Consider the following 23,293-nt stretch of genomic DNA (forward strand, 5'->3'; position numbering starts at 1 on the left):
TGACTCAAATGTGCTATGCTTGACAGTTCTCTTAAATTAAAGAAGTGAAAAATCATTTTAATTTTTTCCATCACCTACACCTTCTACCTCAACCGCCCCTGCCCCTGCGGTCATCGCACTGTTGATTGCCACGTATCAGTGAATCTCAGAGGGAAGGGAGGAAGAGAAAGAGTAGTTTCAAGATGATACGCTCAACACGACTAAGTGATTAAATGGGGAATGGAAACCAGGAAAAGGGAGGAGTAAAAAATAGTTCTGATATCCAGGAAGCTGGAATTTTGTGATATTCTTAACAATAAGAAATCTATGGCAAGAGAGGTTTGTGTGGGGGGAGGCAGGTTGTTGAGGAATATGTTGCAAGTGTCTCAAGGGGCATCCATGTAGTTTGAATGGGCAGCATCTGGAAGCATTTTGAAATAAGAATCTGTGTTAAAAAATGATGAAACAAGTGAAGGATGAGGGTAGGGGGATGGACGGTCAGATAGAGAGAGAATACTAAACTATAAACGACAAATCTTATATTCTGGTTTGTCCCTAAGATGTACTCAGATCCTTCGCTCAATGTCTGCAGTTTATCTCCACTAACACACTTTAATCACATTGATTCCTGTGCCTGTGTTTTTTTCAGTCCAGAAACAGTTAAAAATCATTAGCGGAAGAGCTGTCATTAGATTCCTTTCCAAAAGGAGAGAGATGTAGAGACTAAAGGGAACACAGAGCCAGAGTGAGAATGAATGTATTATTCCCTGGTCCTCAGAACATAATATGCTGGAATGTGGACCACAGCTAATAATACCAGAATTTGATTATAACCACAGCAATCATGTTGACAGCACCACCACCAATAGAACAAAACCATGATTTCCATGAACATGTTAACTGTAATTAAAGTTACATCCATAAGAATATACTGAATGTCTTTCTATTTAAATATCACTCCCCATACTCAATGTTTTGTAATAAATTTGACATGATGAGGAATAACATAGGTCACTTCCTACCTTGATAAATCATATGTTGTTGGGTGCAGGACCAGATGAAGAGGAATATTCAACGATGATATCATGGGATGACAAAGATGACAAAGGAAAAGGGCCAGCTTTTGGAACACAATTACTGCAAAATGTACATGATTATCAAGGCACCTGCAAAGCATCATGAGTTTACTTGTTAGAAATAACTTCATTCGTACCCTTAAAACTAAAACTTTCAATATGGCTGACTAATTTTGCCTGAATTAATTGCACTTCCTGCCTCATAGACATGTGAATCAAGAATAATTTATACGGCAAGAGTAGCTTACCTTTTCTTACCTTTTTGTGGGTTATCAACAATACCAAAACATCTGTGCTTTAATTAGAAAAACATCGATGTTTCAGCTGCCCCGCATGTCTCATATGAGTTAATGTGTGAAGATGGCCGAGCTCTGCAGTGTTGTCAGTAGGGATCCTTGTCTGGAGCTTCCCCATCTTGTAGCTGCACCATCTGATACATGTCCTCAGAAGAACAAGAGTGATCACAGGACTTGAAAGCATGTGTACGAAATAGAAATGTTTCATATCTGTTTATTTAAAAACAAATTATATTTCATTTTATTTATTGTAACTCTATTTTTATTATTACACTATGAGACGCAATAGTTGTACCTTTTACATTTATTCTTTTTTCTTTTTTATTTAGTTCATTCTGCTTTTGACTCATGGTGTAAAAAGGAGCAAGCTTTTCCCATAGGAAGTGAGGAAAGTGCACGACGATGGAGGTGTGAGGGTTACCCAGAGAAAGGCTACACGGGAAGAGCACCGTCTGTTGACCTCCTGGGTGCTGGTAACTTGTCACTGACACAGTTGTGCCACCATTATGTCTGGAAGGCTTCCTCGTCTGGCCTGCCAAGGCCAGGAAGGAACGAAAGCTGCTAATTAACTGGTGGACTGCGAAGTTCAATGCGGTTGTGGAAGAATTTCCTCAGCAGGCTCACAGTGAACAACCTTTCTAACATTTTATTTTTACCTCTCACGATGACAGCTGCCACCACTGAGCTCAGAGTACTAGAGTTCTTTCACTGATTCTCCTCTGCATCACACTCTGCATTTCAAAGGGCAGCTCTCCAGACTTTCTGGATCATGATTTTGTCCCTAGTAAGGTATTTAGGACCTGAATGTAGATAAGCTTAACTGATCGTTACAGAATTGAATAGAAATTCTGAGTATTCAGGCAAGCGGTAGACTATATCATTGGAATTCACTTTCTTCCTATTCAAATATTCTCACTAGAATAATCTGCAAAGGGGGAAAACACAGTGACTGGGTGCTATGTTGTAGGTCCTAGAACTTACTGAAGCATTAACTTCCCCAAGTGTCCCACTAGGTGGCACTGTTCTTAAGTTTCTGTTCTCTTTCCTTTGTTTCATTCCTATCCTTTGCATTTCAGTTTCATTTCTCACTCCTTTCCTGTTGAGAACTCCTCTGTGGAGAGCTGGTCCCTGGCTTGTTGAGTAAATGTTGAGCAGGCCTGCAGCTGACCTTCTCCACTGGTTCAGTTTTCCTGCACTTCTCCTGTAGGTAAGTGGGGCAGTTTCTGAGGACGAAGGAAAGGAGGCTTTGTGGGAAGAGACTGAATGTGATTGGTGACTTAAATTGTGGTTTGAAGCTGCTCTGGTTATGGTTGTCCCTGCTGAGGTGGCAGAAAAGAGGAACATTGGGCCTGGGGAAAGAGCACCTTTAAAGAAGGGAGGTTTGAAAGAGCAAAGAGTCATACTTGTTTCTTGGAGGGACCATTATTTCTCCAGGCTGTTACTCTCATCTTCCTCTTCTCCCGTTTTGACTTTCTTCCTTGCCAAGGTGAGCCAGAATCCTCAGACCCTTTGTTGTTTCCCAGGCAGATGATCCCTTCCTCCTTTTCCCCACTGAAACCTGTGAGGTGGAGCCTTCTTCTCCCTCTTCCTGTCGCCCAAGCTCCTGGTGGGGGCCAGAAGAAATCAGAGCCCTTCCTTGGGAGCATCTGGTGGGGCAGGTTTAGGGGCCCTGCCAGGGATGAGCGAGAGCCTCTTGAAGCGGATCCTTTTACTCTTTTGTTAAATTACTGTCATCTTTTACAAAAATGTATTCTTAAATATACAGTGAGTTCCAAGACGATTCATTCTAGCTCTAAGTGGCAGCAGGTGTTATGGAAAGGTACTCAGATGTTAAAACGGGACTGGAACTAAGGATCACCATTTCCCCAGGCACTGGAAACAGCTCACTTCTGGCCAGATTTCTTGGTATCGCCTGTGTCCTGGGGGGGCCCTTCCTCATAACCTTTGCTTTCAGCAACTCAAGTTTCTTCTGCTCCCCTTTTTGATTGTTTGAGTTCCTTGTTTTCCTAGCCCAACTTCTTGGCCTGCATCTTGGGCTGCTTCAGGGGCTTTTTCTTGCCACCTTTGAGACCAGACATGGCTCTTGCCGCCCCTTCCCTAGACCCTGATCCTTTTACTTTTGTCTTGGTAACTTCTGGCAGCTGTGCACAACCTTCCTGATAAATGATCAGCCTTTTGGCAAGCCTGGATGATCAGGTTGCTGCCCATCCTGTGGCTCCCACCTTGCCACTTTTTTCTTTGGAGGTCCAGAAGGAGAACCTCTGAATTCCACAGCTTACTCTGACCTCACTTTACCCCATAACCCTCCAGTGTTTTCTCCTGCTTCAGAACATATTCTGCATCATCTTAGACACACCCTTCCATTGTTTATTACATTAACCCGTTACTTAACATTTCCCTAGCTTGGCGCTAAAAAAAAAAAAAGGAGTTGGGGATTTTTCAGAAAGAGCTCCATCGTAATTTCACCTTTGTGCTACTTTTCCCTTGATCTCTCTGTTACATATGTTTTAATGCAAGATGTATTTTCCTTTCTTCCTTCTTCTCAGAGAACATGAGTCTGTCTAAGGTGGACAAGGTTCATATCTGGTGTTTATTAATTGAGTTCTCAGGGGTTATTACAAGTCACCCAACAGGGGAAAGTAAAGTACTTTGCATTTTGAAATTTTCATTAAAATCAAAAGAACAAATGCATACAGCTCTGGTTAAAAGAAAAAACTATTTACTTCTATTGAACACACAACAAATATTATGTACTTACGAAAATTACATTTTGGGATAGAGAGAGAAGATATAAAACAAGAAAAATATTTCTATATTATAAACGTAAAACTCTGGTAAAGGGCTTTGAAATTTTAAATAAAATTCAGGTTAGTCATCAGTGTGAGAAGTTGATTTTGTTTAGAGTTTTCAAGGAAATGATGTTTTTTGTACTGACTGATTAAGGAACATAAAGGCAGCCAGTTTGGATTGGAGGGCTGGTGGGCTGAGAGGATGAGGCAATAGAAGGGGATGTGTAATTGGGCCGAACTAGACTGTGGTAAGATCAACTCACTGATGATGTGCATCTGAACAAAGGAGTCACACCGTTAATGTACACTTTAAAGTATCACTTTGGCTGATGGTGAACAATGATGTTAGAAGACTGTAATGAGACCAGTGACAGGATCAGGAAGACTAGTGGGAAACCATTTCTGGATCCAGGTGAAAGACTGAGTTGGTTGGGACCTAATTTGAAGACAGTACTGCAGGGTTTTCTGATGAACTGACTGTGAGAGAAAAGGATGAGATTAGGGGTAGCTTTCTGAAGACGACCTCTGTTACCATAAGACTTCTTGGAAACAAATTGACCTGAGAGCTGAAGTTCTTGAGAGGAGGTTCATTAATGTGATGCTGATTAAACCCTGGACTTGAAGGATGAGAAAGAAGAAGAAAAAAAAACAATAAATATAGATGAATGGGGGAGGGAGGGAGTTGCAATATTTCTGAGGTGGCCAGGTGTCTGGATGCCAAGAACAGGCTCACCTTCTCATGCGCAGTTTTCTTCAAGGTGCCAAAGAGGGTCAAGAATGTTGGCTAAAGCCCTCAGAGGACTTTTACAACATTGTGGAGACACGTACATTTTCCTTGTCTGACCTGCACAGGTACAGAAAACCTCTGTGCAGACAATTAGGGTATAGTGAGATAAGAAAACTGAGACCCTAGTTGGCCCTTACCTTACTCTGTAAAAACTCATACATTGTACCATCTCCAAAAGCAAGAATACATTCTGTTTCTGTCTGTCTATCTCTCTTAAGTGGAAAGATTTCACTTAATGGTATAATGCTTCTTCGATGATAGAATACAGAAAATGAAGAAAAGAAAAACAAACACGTGTGTCCATTTTCTAGGGCTTCCATACAAAAGTACTGTAAACTAGGTGGCTTAACTGAAATTTGTTCTCACAGTTCTGGAGGCTAGAAATAAAACATCAGTGATGTTGGCAGGGCCGGGTCCTCCCAGAGCTGTGAGGGAAGCAGCAGTTCCACGCCTCTCTGCTGGGTCCACTCCTGATAGTTGACTTGCACTCGCCAGCATTCCTTCTTTTATAGTTGAATCATCCTGATCTCAGCTGTTACCTTCACCAGGCATTCTCCATGCCTGCACGTTTATCAGTATAGAAATTTCTCCTTGCTATAAGATTACAGTTGTGTTGGATTAACGCATATCCTAATGATTTCATTTTAACACAATCACCTGCAAAGACAGTCTCTAAACAAAGGTACATTCCAACATTCTAGGGTTAGATTTCAACATCTTTTAGAAGGACATAACTAAATTCATAATAGCCTTTAATGTGTTCTTGGAACAGGGCAGTTTATTTCTCCAGGATTTGGCCTCCCTACATATTGAGTCTTCTCTCTGATGACAGGTGCCTCATTGGAGTTTGTGTCCTTTGGGTCTCTGCCATGTGTTTATCCTAAGTATATGAACACACCTCTTCCTCCATAAAAACACACCCATTTTTGTGCCTACTGACACATTGCCTTTTGTCCAGGCCAAAGTATAGGCCCAAAATCTACAAACACAAGACTCCCCAGAACTACCCAGATGGTCTTGTTCTCTCTGTTTCTACACACTCATTGCATTGGGTATCTATCTATTTCTTGCAACCTCTACCTCTATTTGATCTGTGTAATAGTGGAGAGAACATGAATGGCATTATTCATAATGGTATGTGTTCCAGCAGCTCTACCTGTTTTAAAAGAATTACCTTGAACCCTGTAAGTTATTTATTTTATTTATATGTTTAAAGAATATTCTTTTTTATTTTTAAGTTTGTTCTTCTTTTGTTTTAATTATTTTTCAATTAAAGTTGACATTCATTATAATTCTGTATTAGTCTCATATTTATAGCATCATGTGTAGACAATCATATACTTTACAGAGCAGTCCCTCCCTAACTGATATTTCAAGTACCCACCTGCACCATACATAGTTATTACCATATTATTGACTATATTTTCTATGCTCTACTTTTACATTCCCATGTCGACTTTGTGACTATTTTGTGTAATCCTTAATCTAAGAAGTGATTACTGATTTTTCAAAAATTTCATATAAGAAATAAATAGGTCAAGGTAATTTCTAAATTACAACTGGTTACAAAATTGTTAGTAATAAAATGAGGTCTCTGTTGTGGTCTTTGCTGCCTCTGTAGGTTTCTCTGGGGAACGAGTTGGAGGGCATGGGGACGCTCTGTGTGGGACAGGTGTGTTGGCAAGGAAACAATTCTCGGGTATAGGAGAACTGCTCATAATGGGATAAAAGTGAAAGCTGATTAAAGAATTCCAACCTTCCATGGAGAGATAGGGAGCGTCTAGTTTTCTGTGTTCATCAAACCTTGTGTTCCTGTGTGATGCCCTCTTCTAGGCACTGAGGACACAGCAGTGGACAAAGCCGTGTCCAACCTATGCATGAATTCATTTTTAAGAAGAAAAAATAAACAATTAAAGAAAGGTGTTCTACATTTTAAAGTAATATAAGAAAAATATAGCAGTTGTAGAGCAAGTAATGGTATTAGCAGTTATGCTATAGATACACTGGAGCAGGCCCTTCTGATAAGAGGTCATGTGAGAGGGAGATTGAATAAAATGTGAGAACTCAGGGTGACGTCAGGGAGAAGATCAAGCCATGCAGAGACAGACAAGTTCAAAGCCTTTGAGACAACAGTGGGTTTTGTGCTTTTAATATAAAGATTATATTTGTTCCATGGAAGAGAAAGGTAGGATGGATGAATCTCAATGACAGCCTGCAAAGTGGAAGAATTTTGACTCAAGAAACCAAATGATTCCACTGTTATGAATTTATCAATCAAGGTAAATCTATAAAAACACAAGGGAGATTAATGGTAGCCTGGGGCTCGGGGTCAGAATGGATGTGACTGCTCATGGCATTAGCTTTGTTTTATAATAAATATGTTCTAATATTGGAATTTGGTGATAGTTATACCATTCCATATATTTACTAGAAATTATACTACTCTTACAAAATACATTTAAAGTAAATATAAGTCCATGAAATTGTTAAAAAAATAAGTCATGTGAGTCATAGGGTTAGGTCATTCCACACTGAGAGAGGAATAAGTATGAAAGCCTAGCAGTGCTGCAGAAAGGTTAGTGTATTTATCATGTTGAATGTGTTTGGGGGAGGGGAAAAAATAAGACTAATGATGGGCAGCACAAAGCTCTCAGTAGGAAGGGCCTCAATTTGTCCTTCTATCCAGTAGAAAAAGAGAAAATAGTGATCAGTCATTGCTCTGAAGAGATAAAATTTGTCACATGACATGAAATAAGAGTGAAGCGTTTGAAAGCATTAGGAAGAACCCTTTTCATTCTGTCACTGACCTACCTTCTCTCTTTTCCTTTCCTAACTGAATGCTAATGTTTTTTCCCATTCTTAATCTCTGCACATCAGTTTTCTTCCTCTTCCTGCCATTCTTATCCTGCCCCCTCTGTATTACCAGCCCCTCAGGAGTTTGTGAGAAAGAAGAGCCTCCAGAGTCAGGACAGGAAGAAGCCAGGGGAGCTTGGCCATGGATTTTTCATCACAAGTGAGCATTCAGGAGGTGACCTGCCCCATCTGCCAGGAGCTCTTCACAGAGCCCATGAGCTTGGACTGTGGCCACAGCTTCTGCACAGCCTGCATCACTGAAAACAGTGAATCAGGGAGCCCCATAGGATTGGAATGCTGCTGTCCGGTTTGCCAGAGCAGATACCAGCCTTGGAAACTCCAGTTAAATTGGGAGCTGGCGGACACAGTGGAGAAATTCAGGGAGGTCAATGGGAGTCCACACCAGCAAAGGAGGAGAGATCTCTGTGAGCACCATGGGGAAGATTACTGTATCTTCTGTAAGGACGATGGGAAGCCTATTTGCAGATTGTGTGTCCAGGAGCACCAAGGTCACCAAATGTCTCCCATGGCAGAGGTGGTCAAGGAGTATCAGGTAAGTCCCAAGACAGGGAAACATTGCACAGAATGGTACCTGAAGTGAAATCTTCTCTTTTTAATCCTATCCATTCCCCTTGTCTTCATAGATCTGAGCCTTGCATTCTCTTCTCATACCCTTGGCTCAGCTTCTGAGGCTTGAAGAGCATTTCTGTGCATTTGTTCATTTTCTTCAAGAATAAGCATAGACCTCACAGTCTTAGCAAAGATGTTTATGACTGAGAGTGGCTTCCCAAGATAAGTTCTGATTGCCACTTGAACAGATGGGATTTTTAGGAATATGTTTGCTTAGATGAGAGAAAAGGGACCATGAGAGGATTGAACTTTACTTGCTGCAGGATCAGGTCTTCCTCTAGGGAAAGAGAGATGCATGTTACTGTTGATACAGGGGTGGTAGCTTGCATGACCCGCGATAAAAGATACATTCGCCTCCTCTGATTTCTCTCTACATTCTCAGTTTTAATTGCCAGTTTCGTTTCTGAAACTTACGCTCTTCTAAGGTGAGCCTGATTTCTTCTCCATTTATTCTTAATCCATGTTCTGAGGGAGCTCATAGCTATGATTTCTTTCTCACAGGAGGAGCTCCAAGAAGCTCTGAAGAAGGTGATGCAGGAACAGCAGGAAGCTGAGCAGTTGGAAGCTGACATCAATGAAGAGAGAACTACCTGGAAGGTAGGAAGACATTATTCCTGAGGGAGTCCTGAGACAGGAAACTGGGCAGCATCTTGACCCAAGTACAAGGAGGTCCCTTCCTCCTTGGTACCACACAATGAATGAGCCCAGAAGACATTTGATTAGTCCTCACTCAATTCCTTCCCTACTGAGTGTTAAAGGCTTCAGAGTAGACATGTTAGAAGTGAAAGCAGCTGTTTTGGAAGGAAAGACACAGAGGGAAGCAATGTAAAAATTATTCATGAATCCCATGACCTATTTCCATCATCAAGTATGAAGCTCTGATACTCCCAGGAAACTCATTAAGGAAGGCCCAGGATTCCTGGTTTTGAAAGTATAGGTGGAGGAGTTTCATATACAATGTGGCATGATTGCCCAGGACAGGTGTGTGCAACCCCAGCTTCATCCAGGCAGCACGTTGTGTCTCCTGGTGGGCCTTGAGGAAGAAGACTTGGAGAAATTACTCATGGAGGAGATCAAGGGAATATAGTAGGAAAAATGGGTTTCCCAGGAATTGATTTTTTCCTTTTCCCTCCTAAGTGCCTGAAGAAAATATTTCTTGTCTTGGCTCCCAAAGCTCATGAAAGGCTGACTGTCTCTTTCTCTTCTCATTCCCAAAGAACTGTGTGCAGGCTGAGAGAGAGAGGATTCTGCAGGGGTTTGAGGAAATGAGAGGCATCCTGGACAGAGAGGAGCAGAGGGAGCTGCAAAAGCTCGAGGAAGATGAAGAGAATGTGCTGGGCGACTTAACAGTGACTATAGACCAGGTGGTTCAGCAGAAGCAGTATGGGAACGAGCTCAACTCAGAGTTCCCACATCACAGGTGTGAATCACCTATAGACATGCAGCAGGTAAGACTTTGGAAGGAGCTCCCACAAACAAGATTTAGAGGAAACACAGATGTTAAGTTTTTTTCCTTTCTGGGCCCTGGAACCTTCTATCTCACTAAAGGTTCCATCGAACCCTAAGTACCCCTACTCTGTCATTCATTTCAAGGGCCATTGGGAAATTCAATATACAAGTGGCACGAGAATTTCCCATTACTATTATTTCTAAAGGGCTGTGCAAAAATTTGAGAGAAGAATCTTAATAGGCTTCTGTTATCTGTGATCTAACATTTGTAAGGCATTTCTTCACTGAGCTTAGTCAAACAACTCACATCTCTCTTTGTGTTTCATTTTGTTGTTATTTTAAGGAGTGGCAGATGTAGTGATAGATTAATACCTGGGTGAGGGATGAGCATGTATAAATATGCTAGTGTGTGTGTATTTGCACTGGCTTGGGAAAGATTGGAGGAAACCTATAGTGACTTGAATAAGAGATGGTACTGAATAAGAATGTTTAATTTCTTTTTCATGAAATTAACTGCATGACTGTGATTTTAAGCTATGAAATGTATGGAGACTCTTAGGAAATACCAGATTTTCTCTGCTTGATTTCTTGCCATTCTCCTTTGCTAGCTGAACAAGGATTTCTTTTTTTTTTTAATTTTTTTATTGCTGTTCAATTACAGTTGTCGCCCTTCTCTCCCCATTACTCTCCCCCTGTCCTAGTCACCCCCACCTCCCATGTTCAATCCTCCCTCTCCTGTTTTTCTCCGTGGGTCCTTTGTGCATGTTCCTTGATGCCCCTTCCCCTTGTTTATTGTTATCCCCCTCCTCCTTCTCTCCTCTGGTTACTGTTAGTTATTTCCTTATTTCCATGTCCTGGATACATTCTACTTGCTTGTTTGTTTTGTTGGTTAGGTTCCACTTATAGGTGAGATCATATGGTATTTGTCTTTCACCACCTGCCTTATTTCACTTAGCATAGTGCTCTCCAATGCCATCCATTGAGTAGGCATTCCTTCTCTCTTTCCTGCTGCATAGTATTCCAAATCCTGTCTCAAAGGGTAGGATTTCCTTCTCTCTTTCTGCTGCATAGTATTCCATTGTGTAAATGTACCACACTTTTTTTGACCCACTCATTTACTGACGGGCACTTAGGTTGTTTCCAGCACTTGGCTATTGTAAATTGTGTTGCTGTGAACATTGGTGTCCATAAGTTCTTTTGAATTGGTGTTTCAAGATTCTTAGGGTATAATCCCAGCATTGAAATTGCCAGATCAAAAAGCAGTCCATTTTTAGGTTGGTTTGTTTTTGGTTTTGGTGTTTGTTTGTTTTTTTAAAGATTTTATTTATTTATTTTTAGAGAAAGGGGAAGGGAGGGAGAAAGTTAGAAAGAAATATCAATGCGTGGTTACCTCTCACACAACCTGGGACCTTGCCTACAACCCAGGCATGTGCCCTTGAGTGGGAATCAAACCGGTGATGCTTTGGTTCTCAGGCCAGCACTCAATCCACTGAGCCACACAAGCCAGGGCTATTGTTAGCTTTTTGAGGAAATTCCATACTGTTTTCCACAGTGGCTGCACCAGGCTGCATTCCCACCAACGATGTACTAAGGTTCCATTTTCTCCACAACCTCTCCAGCACTTGTTTGTGGATTTGTTTATGATGGCAAATAGGACTGGTGTTGAACAAGAATTTCTTAATTTTGGCTCCAGTGCTGGAGTAATCAATTTCTATCTGCTAAATTTTTACTTCTGCTTTAAACACACACACACACACACACACACACACACACACACACATTTCTTAAGGTATAAGTTACATATGAAATCACCCATTGTAAGTATTCAATCATAGGAATTTTAATAAATATATTGAGATTCTTTATTTACTTTTTTATTTTATTATACTTGTCCCAATTTTCCCCTCTTGCCCTCCTCTGTCCAGCCCACCCCCTGCTGCATAGCCAATCCCCACACCATTGTCCATGTTCATGTGTCGTTCATACATATTCTTTTACTAGTCCCTTCCCTTCTTTCCACCATTATCACTCTCCCCATAACCTCTGGCCCCTGCCAGTCTGTTCCATATTTTCGTGTCTCTGGTCCTATTTTGCTCGTTAGCTTATTTTGTTCATTAGATTCCTTTTATAAGTGAGGTCATATGGTATTTGCCTTACACTGACTGACTTATTTCACTTAGCAGCATGTTCTCTAGTTCCATCCATGATGTTGAACCATGAACAAATTCAGTTCAACATTTGTGAAAAGACTCTCCCTTCTCCACTGAATTACTTTGGCACTTTTGCCAAATATCCATTTGCTCCAAATTTAAGGGTATATTTCTTATCACTCTTTTAAATAAATATGTATAGTTATCTTTGCACTGACACTCTAAACTTTTGATTACTATGGCTTCATAAAAAATTTTTCAATTGGGTAAGGTAATCCTATTCAATTCTATGGCAAAATAATTCTACGCTAAGTCAGTTCTCTCCAGGGATCATTTAAACACCTCTGCAGCAAGGGCCATTTGGAGGATTTTACTGCTGTCTCGTGGGTAGAGGCCAGAAATGCTGCTCATTCAGCTGCAAAGCACAAGACAGGTGCCATTGCAGAGAATTATCAGAGCCAGAATGCCAGTAGTGTCAAAGGTGAAAAAGACTGTGCTTGCTTATAAAATTTTCTATGAGAATTTTTCTGTATCTTGTTAATTTTTATTAAAAGCCTTGAGGGATTTTTATAGGGCGAGAAGATGGTGTCAGCTAAGGAATGGACTGTAAAGGACAGTTGTTTGTCTATCCAACTTCATTTAATTGCTTTTTTTTTAACCATCTCTTGATTATAGTTTGAGGAACTACTCTCACTCCATGTAGTTGATTAGGGTTGATAAAATCAGTAGCATTAGCAATATTGGTGCCTCTCAATGCTAGGTAAATTAGCATATTCTATTCCTACAGGTTTACCAATGTTGTAGTAATTATTTTAAGATATGGACCTGACCCAATTCAGGGCAATGATTTGTATGCTTAGAATTTTAGGGTTATGTCTAGAAATTCTCTTTTCTGCTAGGTAACATATCATGAATTGTTATTTAAACCAGGATATTCATGTTGACACCATATAGAGTATGAAAAGAAAGTCTATATGACAGGTAGAAAATAAGATTTTGAAAAGAAAAAACAGATCCTGATGATCATAGTTTTCCTAAAAATCTCGTTATTACAAAAGTTATACCTACTTCCTGAGTTTCTCTTTTACTTTAAATTTAAGCCAGTTTTAGCTGGGTTTTATGTTATGTACAATAACAACAAAAATCTAATACAGAGAGTAAATTTTTTTGAGGATGTACAGCCAAGTCTTGTTGATATAAAGGGTTTAGACTAAAAGGGGGAAAACCAAAAATATTGGTGTATTTCCATTAAAAAAAATAAGGCCAATAATGTTAAAATGGGGAAAAGAAGGTGGCTAAAAGAAGCTGACCATATGGACTGAACCGGCTCAATATGATGTTAAAATTTAGGGTAAGATATGCTTTTTAAGTCAGTGATGAAATGGATATTGATCTGGGCAATGCAGTGTTAAAGGTTGGAAAACAGTCAGTTGCATTTTAGGCTTTCTCTGCTTCTGGTTTCTGTGGTCTGTTTCATACTTAAAAATTGATGAGATTCTCCTCAGGTAGTGTGTAGAGGTACATAGAAAAGTAGAGGGAGGCCAGAGAACATTCGTTTGAGGAACTACTTTGCTTGTTCCTGCAGCAAAAGAGAATATACTTCCAGAGGAGTGTAATTATTAATTATTCATTTTTGATTCCCCAGAACCTGGAATGATGTCTGACAAATAGAAGATATTACTTTTACTTGTCTCTAGAATAAATAAAAGTGTAATGAATTAGGGAGTCTTCTCAAAAATGTATATTAAAAATTGTATGCCTACCCTTTTCCTTTTAAATACACTACATCTCCAGAACCTTGAAGCATCTTTCTAATATCTTTGCCTGAGTCCTCCGGGGTGGTTGATCTGGGTCTTATCTCTACAGTTTGCCCCCATTTATTTATTCTGACCATGTTTTTACTAGCAACATATCAAGAGGTTCTAGGGGTGTGAGGAGGACAGTGAGTAAATCTTTGTAAGGTAGGAGGGCTCATCACTCCCTTGAGTGTTGCCAGACAAAAAAGGAATGTGTAGTTAAATTAGAATTTCAGATAAATGGCACATCATTTTTTAGCAGAAGAGTATCATTTGTATTGCAGAGGTGATGATTGTACATGTTTGGAATTTGTCCACAATTAAATTTTAACTAGCCATGTTAATTTTCTAAATCTAAAAACCTTACACTTGATTTATATATTCTCTCTCTTCTGCAGGATGTGATTGACGTCATAACAAGGTATGTGTGCGAGACTAGGCATGGTCCTTCTTCTGTGTGATGACAGAATTATAACTGTAAGAATAATCTCGAATCAACCATAATTTTAGAAAATCACATAATTTTTAAAATTTTGGTATTTCATGGTTTCAAATTGCTGATGACAGGTGAAACTTTTTAGTGGGAGGGAACACGCGTGGTGGGAGGTTCCCACCACAGACACAGAGTCTGTGTGAACAGAAGCATTGGAAGCAGGGGCTGCAGCGTCAGAACTCAACGGCTTCACCCATTTGAGTCAGACCTCAGTCTCTGCCTCAGCGTTCGTTTCAGTACTTCACAGGTGCCTGTCTTGTCACAGGGAGAACCTTGTCCTCTTTCTCTGCCAGGCTCCCAAATTTTCTGCAAGGAGTTTTGCAAAGTCTTTTCTTCGGTTGCAGTAGATAAATAAATAACTCAAGTCTTGGGGAAAAACGACTTTAGTCCTAGTGCAATAATTAACCTCTTTTGCTTAAACACATTGGCATCTTATAGGGAAAAAAGTTTTATTTGTCTAAAGTTCCCTACCTACTTGACAAGCACCAGCACGTGAGATTCAGATCGTTATTAATCTGGATGTCATCGCTTCTCCTTACCCAAATATTCGTAATGTTTCCCCAGAGAATGTGACCTCATGTATCATTCTCAGCATCTACACTGAGATAACAGGCTTAGGAGGCCTTCAGGCTTTAGATGAAGGAGCCCCACACCTGATAGCCTGTAACTCTCAGGAGCAGAGTTCCAGAGCCTCTCCGCTAACCAACTGCCAGAGAACCCATATTTCTGGCCTTGTCCTAGAGGAACCACTGACAAAGCTTCTTCTTACACCGAATATTTTTTTAAGCACTAAAGAACTTTTGAAGGTACCATTATACGATGTAATACTATATTTTTAGAAGGTAGAGAGTAAAGAGTTAATTCTTCCATTTTAGGAGAAATACATGGCCTTCATGAGAAGAAGCCCTTCCCAAGGTCACTCACAGGCTAAATGGAAAGGTAGACATGAAGACATTTTTTCTGGCTGCAGTGTCAGGGGTCTCACCTCGCCCTCCCTCAGGCTCTTGAAGGAAGCAGAGTTGAGCGAGGAGGCATCATGGAGGGAAAGTTGAGGGAGACATTGGTCTTGGAGAGACACAAAGTCAGAACTGTGAGCAGTCAATTTTTTTCTTCTCTAGGAGCGAGATCTGGCCCTCGGAGAAGCCAAAAATTGTTTCCAGGAAACCAAAGAGTACATTCCGAGTTCCAGATCTCAGTGGGATGCTGCAGAAGTTTAAAGGTGAGGGGAGCCCGGGGAAAGGTGTGGGTGTGGGATTCTCCTAGTGTTAGAGCAAAATAGGGGAGTGGATGTTATTTCCACATGAGATGAAAGAGAAGTAGTCCTGACAGGAAGCGACAAATTCCTTCTGGTGAAGGTGCCAACATATCTCAGATGGAAGGGCCAGGTGTCCTCTCTTTCTCCCGTTGACAGCCTCAAAGGACTCCCCTTTTCTGTTCCCACTCGAGAGAAAGACAGGTACAGTGTTTCCACCTTTGCTCTAACAACATCATTGAAACTTTTGTCATTTCAGAGCTGACAGAAGTCCAAAGCTACTGGGGTAAGTAGTCACAAGTTCTTCAAATCACCATGTTCTGATCTCTTTTCAGAAGTTCTGGTATTATTAAGTGCCACAATCTTAGTACCGTGTTTTCCTCCCACATGTGCATACCAACAGCAGTTCTAAAGTGAGCTATCCATCACTGACCCGTTCCCTCATGTTCCTCCCAGTCGATTCCCAATATTCCTCCCCACAGTGTCACAAGACACACCTGCCTTGTGTATTCACCTGACTGTGTTATTTTTCCTACAGTGGACTTGATGCTGCATCCACTCAACGATCTTTCGAATGTTGTCATTTCTGCGGATCAGAGAGAAGTGACAGCTGGGCAAAATTCTATGATTAGTAATGTATATCCACATAATCCATGTAATTTTTCTGCTTTTGACGTTGTGGGCAGCCAGAATTTCTCCTCGGGGAAGTATTACTGGGAAGTTGATGTGTCTGGGAAGATTGCCTGGATCTTGGGGGTATACGGTAAAACAAGTAACCTCAATAAAAAGAAAAGCTCTGGGTTTGTTTTTAACCCAAATGTAAATAATTCAAACACTTACTCCAGGTTCAGGCCTGAGAATGGCTACTGGGTTATAGGCTTACAGAATGAGTCTGAGTACAATGCCTTTGAGGACTCTCCCACCTCTGATCCCAAGCTCTTGATTCTTTCCATGGCTGTTCCTCCCTGTCGAGTAGGGGTTTTCCTAGACTATGAAGCAGGCACTGTCTCATTTTTTAATGTCACAAACCATGGGTCGCTCATCTACAAGTTCTCTAAGTGTCGCTTTTCTCAGGCTGTTTATCCATATTTCAATCCTTGGAACTGTCCGCGTCCCATGACTCTGTGCCCGCCGGGCTCCTGAGCCCTCCCCACCCTCCCCCACTCCCGTGTAGCCCCCCTTGTCCTGGGGCCCACCTCCTGCCCCTGAGCCAGCTGCTCCATTCAGGCCATCTCTGCCTTGCTGTGTCCCTTCTTCAGAGCTTTTAGTCATTTTGGGGATTTGCAGTGTTTCTGATTTAGGTTAGAAGGGAAGCTTATTTACTCATTTACCATTTTCTGTATTCTCAGTGAGAGGCATCTAATCTCTCCTAAAGACAGAGTAGTATTGGTATAACATCTCTCCCATCCCATTTCTCCATCTTTTTCTCTATCACTGCTCTTAAAAGGCATGAAGCTCCTGTCTCCACCAACCATGATCTCAGGACAATCCACAATCACCCCCCCCCGCACCCCTCACGAAGGGGTATCTGAGTGTATGTCTGCGTGTTGCCCCTCATGCAGCAGCAGGCTGTTCTGAGAGTTGAGGGGAAAAAAACAAAAACAAAAGTAATATATATACCCAGAATGAAAATTTTATGTTCAGGTTATTTGAGTTCAGATCCTGCCTCTTCTCATAAAAGGTGTGTAACGATGAATAATTTTGTTTCTTCTCATAAAATACAAATCGTAACTTCAAGCTGCACCTAACTCTGAAGATTGTTGTGTAAAACTAACCTCCACTGAATGGAAAGCTCCTATGTTCGTGTCCAGCACAGTGGTAGTACATACTTGCTGTCATGTCGCTGAGAAGCATAGGCTGTGGTGACCTGGGCAACAGGTCTGTGCCCTTCCGAGGAGCAGTAAGCGCTCCTGCTGCCGCTCATTTGGGAATGGGTCAGAAAACGCACAAGTATGTGTGTCCCAGGTCTGTCCAGCAGGGGGAGCCATGTCTGGGGACAGGTATTCTTTGAGGGGCAGCCTTTTGGTCTTCAGGCCTTTTTCTGATGGTGAAGCACCCAAGTGTAACATCCTATGTACCATCCCATGCACTTTTCTCATCCTTACTTTTAAAATCAGTGTCAAAAATGAGGAGGGGTTGATTTACCCAGGATAGGAAAGGAACAAACTTTTTTCAGAAAAACACAGTATAAATGAGGACAGACTATTGCAGGAACCCACCTCAAGATATAGAGGAGAAATTACTTATCCCAGTGGAATAAAAAAGAAAGTATTTTCTGTGAAAAATGTGTACATGCACACATATACAATACATATATACTTACTACTGTGTGTGTGTATAAATAAATATATGGGGGGTATCTTAATCTAAGTTATTTTTTAATATCATATAGGAAAGAATTATTTATCAGGGAGTTAAAGAATTTACAAACTTATGAGGTATGTTTGACTGTCCTCTAGCTAGTGAGTGGAGGATTCGAGTTTGGAAGTGGGTCTGTTTCTCCAGCCCGGGTGCCCTTTCTGCTAATCACTCCCCAAGAAAAGGTAGGAACCAAATTCCCATGGATATGGGGTAAAAAAAGAAGACGCAGGAGATGCTTATTTACAGAAAGTGTCTGGAGCATCATGGGAAAATCTTAGGTGCCAGGAGATACTCATTAATGTACTCAATCTGTGTAGCCATTAATGAAGCAAGAGCTGCTCACAGAAGTGGTTAAAAGCCTGTTGAACACAATGATCAGGCTGCTCTTGCAGGTGACGTGTTGTAGCGAGTGAATATTGTGCACATTTGAGCCTTGACTTTGAAATCAGATAGAATTTCATAATCCTACTGACATTGCTATTCACTGATCTATATTAAATTAAAATAAATTGGATTCAGTTTCTCATGGGAAATAAATGCTAAGAATAATATGAGAATATTGGGGGAATTGAAAAACAGAATGTTTGCACCAACTTTCTCATTTGCTAGCATATAAGTAGTGGTCCAGATTGGTGCCAATTAATTTTCTCTGTGATTTGAAATAGTGAATGTTAAGAATGAATATTAATCTACTAATTTTAATGACTGTTATCTTTGAAATAGAAACTTGATTAAAGAACCAGAGCATTTGACTCTTACCTCTTTGCATAAAAAAATTTGTTTTTAATTTTCAAATATATTTTATGTTATAGTTTTCCAGTGTACAATTCTAAGTTGTAATGATTTTCTCTAAACATTCTCTTTAAATTTATTATTTAATATCTGCTATCAATCACATTTTCTTTTTTTATTGTGGTAAAAAACACTTCATATGGGATCTAATTGCTTACATTGTTAAGCCATTACAGTTTACCAAGTTTAAAGTTTCAGTTATGCAAGATTATGTAGAAGAATACATAGCTCTTCTTCTACATATTCAGGTATGTAGAAGAATACGTTCTACAAATCTACTGTATAACATTTTGCCTACCCTTTCCTATACTTACTGTGCACTTAGTGATTATTTGTTATTATGAAATAAAGTTTTATATTTTGTGGTAGCTACCTACTCTTTTATTTGAAGTACTGCAATAGTTTGTTTTTTTTTTAATCTAAGTGTAGCAGATAAAAGTTGATTCATCATTCTTTTCTATTTTCTCAGTAATTCTCTTTTCCAATGAAAGCCTTTTCTCTGTGTGCCCAGGCATGTCTCCATGTTTCAGGTGCTGGTTCACAGTATGGCTTACAGGGATAGCGGCAGGGTCAGGAGCTCTGGATGGCCTCCCTCAGCAATGACACATATAGGCCAGTGTCTCCCTTCCCTGGTCCGCCTCACCCTTTCCAGGGGCCTGAGGGATGCAGGTGTCCTCAGCAGTGGGTAAAGCATGGAAGCGAGTGTTCCTGCCACAGTTGGTTTTGTCACCATGTCTTTGGCATTTCACTTCCTACTGTTCTCAACCTACTTAATAGCCAAGAGAGGTAGAAATAATGGGTTACTTGACCAGTGTCTGCTCTAGTCCCTGTCTCGCAAGAAATTTTTCAGTTCTCATTTCTAGAAGGTCTGTGGTAGGAGGTGCGAGAGGGATACAAAGATAGATAATAGATACATCCAATCTCTCTCTCTCCCCCACTCCCTTCCTCATCTCCCACCCCCACCATTGACACACACACACCGACACACACTTCTCTTTCATAGATACTGGGAGAAACTGATTCTTATTTATAGTCCCTTTGACCTGCTTTCCTATCACCCTATTGCCACCACGACTGAAGCCATAACTCATTAAGAGAAACCTGTATGCTGTGGAATTACACAACAGGTGTCTCTCCAAGGATATTCATGGGTTGTGTTCCCTGAAATGTCCAGGCTTCCAGTAAAAAATGTGAAACAACTTACTGAAAAATTACATGTACTATCAAACACAAAGGAAGAGTTCTTTACACTAACATCTTAAGGGAGAGAAAAAAAAAGCACCCACTGCCCGAACTGAAGGCAATTTACCTTGCTGCTTCTCAAAAAAAGTCCTGCGAGGAGATTCTAGACTCCAAATCAAAAGTTCATTGGGCATCAAGTGTGGGTTTTCTCTCGTGTTATAAATATCAGCAATAGGAAAGGTTCCACTTTCTCTAACCTCTGAACTTCTCAGTGACAAATACTCATCTTGTACAATAGTGCTGGCCCATTAATTTGGAGATATTTGTTCAAAATACAAATTTCAAGGGTGACGGTTCAATAGAATTTCAGGGAATAAACAGGCTTTATCCTGCAGGGTCATTCATGGGAAATGAGCTGGCAGAGTGGTATCTAGAGCTGTCATAAGTTGATGACCAGAAATTTCTTAGTCATGGGGACCTGAGATCCCTGTTGCAACAGACACACATGATATGACCTTAATTATATCAAATTCTAAAAATCATCTGTTTTGCCCAAGATTTATGAAGGGGAAACTATTGATCCTGACTCCTACTCTCTCCATAATGTCCAATCATAAGTCTCTCTTTTATATCATATGTATTACAACTCCACCAGTTCTCCCAGTGCTATGAACCCCCTCAGACTAGGTGACATATCTATCACCCTGGGTTAGAAAGTGAGGTGTTGGAGGTCGGAAAGATGGCGGAGGAGTGAATGGGAGTCACGCCGACCTCCTCCCAAAACCAAACTGGAATTGCAACTAAATAATGGAGTAATCACCTGGAAAGTAGTGGAGCAATAGTGGGAGAGGAGCCTTGGTGCCGCAGGCAGTGGATTCTACTCTCACACATCCCAACGGGTGAGAATTGCGGTGGAGGCTCGAGAGGGTAGGCTGGGTGCCCACGGGCAGTGGCACCAGAGGGACATTGAAACGGCCAGTTAGCTCCCCCCAAGAAGAACGGAGTCTGAATCATTAACAGGAACCCCTAAACTACAGCAGCTAAAGCTGAGAAAATACAGACAAAACGCAACCCCAAAAAGCTAGAGGCGCTCTCTGCCAGAGACAGGTGGCTGGGGATGCAAAGAGATATTTAAAGGGCAAACGCAAAAGTTGCAGCAGCAGCCACCCTCCTTGATCGCTGGGTAGAGGCGGCAGCAGGGTGGGCTGGTGCCTGGGAAAAGAGTGGTGAGGAAAACTTTGTGAAGAGAACTGACAGGGCGGCTGGTGGAGCCTGGGTGGTAACGCACTTCCCACTCTGCAGCCACCATCTCGCTCAGGCATAAGGGAATCAATTAACCTGCCTTTTGTGCGCTCTGCACACAGCTTGTACGCGTGTGAGCTACGGGGCTGAGTGCAGACTGGCTGGGAGAGCCTTGAGAAGAGACTGGAGATGGAGGCGTTGGGGAAAGAACGGGAGGAGGAACCGGGGTGTCCCGACTCCCTCCCCATTCGGTAGTCTCCATTGTGGGCTGGAAAGGCGCAACCCCAAAGAGGCAGAAGCGGGGCGTGCATGAACCAGACTGCCTGCGATTGAAACGCACTCTGCACAGGGGTTGGATCCTTGGCCAAAGGGGTCACAGAACTGCCCAGAGGCCCCCGAGGAGAGACTAGAAATGGAGGCATTGGGGAAAGAACGGGAGGAGAAACCGTAGAGCCCCGACTCCTTCTCCTTGCCGTAGTCTCCATTGCGAGGGAAGAGGCCACACCCCCAAAGAGCCAAAAGCTGTAAAGCAAACAAAGACACCCCCAAAACACCCAGAGCAGGCGCGCACACTTGTGCTGAGTGACCGGCGAGGGTTGGTGAGCCTGTGTGTGACCCACACGGGCTGGCTAACGCTTGCACCTGCCGGCAAGGCCTCACACAGACTGGCACCCATATGGCCTGTGAGGGAGTGCACAGAGGGGCAAGGGCAGGCGTAAATTGACCTGCCCGCCACGATTGCGGAGCAGCCCACAAAATAAGTAGAGCTGCCCAGAGTCCCTGGAGGAGAGACCAGAAACAGGATTAACTGGAGAGTCCTAGAGCTGATTTCCTCCCATTTCCGTAGTCCCCATTTGGCGAGGGCAAGCAACGCACCCAAAGAGCCAAAAGCGGGGAAAACACACAATAGAAGACCCTAAACTGATCAGTGCTACGAAGCTCGCGTGCCAGGGAGGCCAGATGAGTACGGGAGGTCGCGAATAAGCCCCCTGGTCTGGGGCAAGCACATGCGAGCCCAGGCAGGTGGGGGACCCTGCCGCGCTGGGAACGCGCTCAAGGAGCCCGCGTGAGAGCGCAGAGAGATCCCAAAAAATAGCCCAGCCCTGACCGAAGGGGTCACAGAGCTGCTCCAAGCAGGAGTCAGACACAGGCATTAGACTCCTGGAAGGCTCAAACAAACAACCCAAGGCCCTATAGGGTCAACAACTGACATCATCAGAAGCAAGCCCAGAAAGACAAGTAAAGGACAAAAATACTTAACAGACTCTCACAAAAATGGGAAGAAAAAGAAGTTCCCCTCAAATGAGTGGAAAAGGGGACTCCCCACAGACAGAGCTAAATGAAATAGAGGCAAGGGAACTATCAGATATGGAATTCAAAACAATGGTTCTAAGGAAGCTCAATGAGCTCAGCCAACTCAAAGATAACTATGAGAAACTGCAGAGAAACTATCAGGATCTTAGAGCAAACTATAGCAACCTGGAAAAGGACACAGAAACTATCAAGAAGACACAAGAGGATATGAAGAATACCATTTCTGAATTGAAGAACACAGTCGAAGGATCCAAAGCAGGCTGTATGAAGCCGAGGATCGAATCAGTGAGATGGAGGACAAGGTAGAAAAAAGCTCCCAGAAAGAACAAGAAATGGAAAAACAGCTCAAAAAGAATGAAGAGGCATTTAGGGAAATGCAGGACAACCTGAAATGCATTAATATCCTTATAATAGGGATACCAGAAGGAGAAGAAGAGGAGCAAGGAATAGAGAACCTCCTCGAAAAAGTAATGATGGAAAATTTCCCTAATTTGAGGAGAGAAAGGCTCTCATGGATCCAGGAGGCACAGAGGACCCCACTCAAGAGGGACCCAAGCAGGTCCACTCCAAGACACATCATCATTAAAATGGCAAATGTCAAAGACAAAGAGAGAATCCTCAAGGCAGCAAGGGAGAAGGAGAAAGTAACATACAAGGGGGCCCCGATACGCCTAGGAGCTGACTTCTCAACAGAAACACTACAAGCCAGAAGGAAATGGCAACAAATATTCCAAGCCATGAAAAGCAAGGGTCTACACCCAAGGCTGCTCTACCCAGCAAGGGTCTCCATTAAAATACAAGGGGAAATACGGAGTTTCCCAGACAAGAGAAAACTAAAAGAATACAGCTCTA

General features: G+C 41.9%; 2 protein-coding genes across 2 annotated transcripts in view; both read left to right on the forward strand.

The window, feature by feature from the left end:
* Window positions 1-23,293, forward strand: part of LOC129076396 (tripartite motif-containing protein 5-like) — a 111,929-nt gene that overhangs the window by 19,667 nt on the left and 68,969 nt on the right. The window lies entirely within an intron of this gene.
* On the forward strand, window positions 2,464-17,302 carry LOC129076393 (E3 ubiquitin-protein ligase TRIM22-like). The gene is made up of 8 exons (XM_054580566.1): window positions 2,464-2,558; window positions 7,854-8,333; window positions 8,912-9,007; window positions 9,628-9,858; window positions 14,204-14,226; window positions 15,417-15,517; window positions 15,810-15,836; window positions 16,089-17,302. Exons 2-8 carry the CDS (start codon window positions 7,923-7,925, stop codon window positions 16,691-16,693), a joined length of 1,494 nt encoding a protein of 497 aa, XP_054436541.1. The 5' UTR covers window positions 2,464-2,558; window positions 7,854-7,922; the 3' UTR covers window positions 16,694-17,302.

Source organism: Pteronotus mesoamericanus, unplaced genomic scaffold (genome assembly GCF_021234165.1).
Source record: "Pteronotus mesoamericanus isolate MK-2021 breed Mesoamerican mustached bat unplaced genomic scaffold, CSHL_Meso_final contig_591, whole genome shotgun sequence".
Lineage (NCBI taxonomy): Eukaryota > Metazoa > Chordata > Mammalia > Chiroptera > Mormoopidae > Pteronotus > Pteronotus mesoamericanus.